The sequence below is a fragment of the Contarinia nasturtii genome, unplaced genomic scaffold, assembly GCF_009176525.2.
Source record: "Contarinia nasturtii isolate CC-2019 unplaced genomic scaffold, AAFC_CNas_1.1 Cnas_scaffold_5183, whole genome shotgun sequence".
NCBI classification, from domain to species: domain Eukaryota; kingdom Metazoa; phylum Arthropoda; class Insecta; order Diptera; family Cecidomyiidae; genus Contarinia; species Contarinia nasturtii.
Genome location: NW_022202461.1, coordinates 16,488 through 18,542, shown reverse-complemented (window position 1 = coordinate 18,542; position 2,055 = coordinate 16,488). Strand labels below are relative to the sequence as shown.

General features: G+C 30.5%; 1 protein-coding gene across 1 annotated transcript; it reads left to right on the top strand.

Moving 5' to 3' along the window:
- Window positions 1-510: 510 nt before the first annotated feature.
- On the top strand, window positions 511-1,496 carry LOC116351306. The gene is made up of 3 exons (XM_031783394.1): window positions 511-711; window positions 817-1,107; window positions 1,395-1,496. Exons 1-3 carry the CDS (start codon window positions 640-642, stop codon window positions 1,485-1,487), a joined length of 456 nt encoding a protein of 151 aa, XP_031639254.1. The 5' UTR covers window positions 511-639; the 3' UTR covers window positions 1,488-1,496.
- The last annotated feature ends 559 nt before the right edge of the window (window positions 1,497-2,055 follow it).

The following is a 2,055-nucleotide window of genomic DNA, read 5'->3' as shown; positions in this document are numbered from 1 at the left end:
TCAATGTTTGACAAATACATATTTTCTCCACGTAACCATCTCTACATATTCTACAAGGCAACGTCTACAAGGCAAAGCTACATATCATATAATGTAAAATATTTGTGTGTTTTTTTCAATTTTTCTTATTTATTATAAATTCTATTAATTATTTTCGCTATTATTATTGCAAAACTTATTCAATTTATACAATTTTGCAATTTTTTTTGCAAGAAAAAAATATATTAGAACCTGGCGTGAAAGAGATGGCGCTTCTTAAATCGAGTCGCGTTCAAATACATTGTCAATATACAACGCAAGTGATACTCGATTTTTGGTGTTTCGTTGTGTGCATATGAGTCTGTGTATACGCTAACGAATATGATTGCTAAGTGTATCGTCACATACGTTTGATGAAACTAACACCAAAAATAGAGTAAAATAGAGTGCTTAACTCATTTTGAGGGGTAAAGTCTCTACTAACACCGCACGTGCGAGTAAGCGTACTCGAATACTTGTTTCTGTGTAAGTTTTAAGTTTACAATATTTGATCATTTTCATTCCTCACTTTCAGAAGCGAGACAAGGTAAGCCAAAATATATACAGTGAATATTTTACGATAATTTGAGAAGTCAAACCAACAAATTCAGCAACAAAAAAATGAGTTCGATCATTGAATTCGACACAGGATACTTGAACACCACACCTGGCAAATATAAAGTTAGCTGTTTGGTGAGTTAATTTTTTCAGTTTCTGTAATTCACATTTTTATGTCAAATTGTTTTCATATAATTATTGCATTTTTTATATATGTTTCGTAATATTTATTTGCAAAAGACACTGGGAGCACTCGGTTTGTTGGCATGCTACATCAGTGGAATTTATGGCTATCGATATCAATATTTGGCATCCTTTGCATTTTTGGTCACCGTAATTCTATTGCTGGTACTAATTTGCAAAGCGAGCTTACGTCAGTCGTCTGTATGGCTGAAAGTTGAAGTTGTTATATGCGTTATACTCACAATTTGTTACATAGTTGCGACTGTTGACATCCTTACTCTATGTTGGAACTATCTTTTCAATTATACATTTAATTTGGGTCGTGTTATTGGTTCAATAATTGCAACTGTAAGTATAGCTGATAACTATTCAAACCATGTGACACATTCGATATATGCTATGCATTTCATTTTTCCAAAAAAAAACTAATATTATTCGTGTGCACAGAAAAGTGAAAAAAGGTTTTTATTTGCATATTTTCTGAGCACAGCTATTGATTTGCAAATGACATTTGTGATGATGATACAATACAACATTTAAATATGCTTTTAATTTATCATTTTTATAATTTTATTTGTATAATATTTGGTCAATAAATTGGTTTTTTTTTTGTTGAAAATTTGTTTACATTATAGATTTGCAGCATTTTAGCACTGTTGACCTATACTTCAGATACAAGATTGAAGTGTCGTGAAGTGAGTGGTTCTGGAAGTACTTCAAACGTTTAACCGAAAAAATAGAAGAAAAAAACCGACAAAACAAAATTGGGTGATTCAACAAAACACATCATTTTTCTTCACCCATTTCATGTCGGTTCTTAGCTATAACATAATGTAGGGAAAAATGGCGTGCTAAATAAAATAATATGCAAAAATCGTCACGAATGTACAACATTTTCTCTCTGTGTGAAACAACGAAACATTTTTAGAACGTTCTGGTCACTGGTATTTTAAGGTGCATGTCAGTTAAGATGTGTTTGTGCGCTCAAGTGCAATTCTCTTATTAAGCAATTAATTAACTATTACATCATACATTTAAACAGTCAACAAAATTTTATTGTGCAATATAAATCAACCGCTTACATATACACACAAACCGCGAGTGCATATATATCTTTAAACAAATAGAGTTTTCAGTTTTAATTTTCACGTCAGAAATTCATAAATTTTGGTTCAAATCATTTGATTATTTCAAAAATGTAAAAATTAACTATGTTTTTTTTTTTTTTAAATCTCTAGTAATTTTTAGATTGCTCCTGGCATTTTTGTACGAAATTTTGCAATAAACACTTTTTAC

Excerpts from the sequence above, each read along its gene's own strand:
- LOC116351306 (XM_031783394.1), top strand. The coding sequence starts at position 640 with ATGAGTTCGATCATTGAATTCGACACAGGATACTTGAACACCACACCT. Across the intron at positions 712-816 it reads AATATAAAGTTAGCTGTTTG|ACACTGGGAGCACTCGGTTT; the intron begins GTGAGTTAATTT and ends TATTTGCAAAAG. Across the intron at positions 1,108-1,394 it reads TTGGTTCAATAATTGCAACT|ATTTGCAGCATTTTAGCACT; the intron begins GTAAGTATAGCT and ends TTTACATTATAG.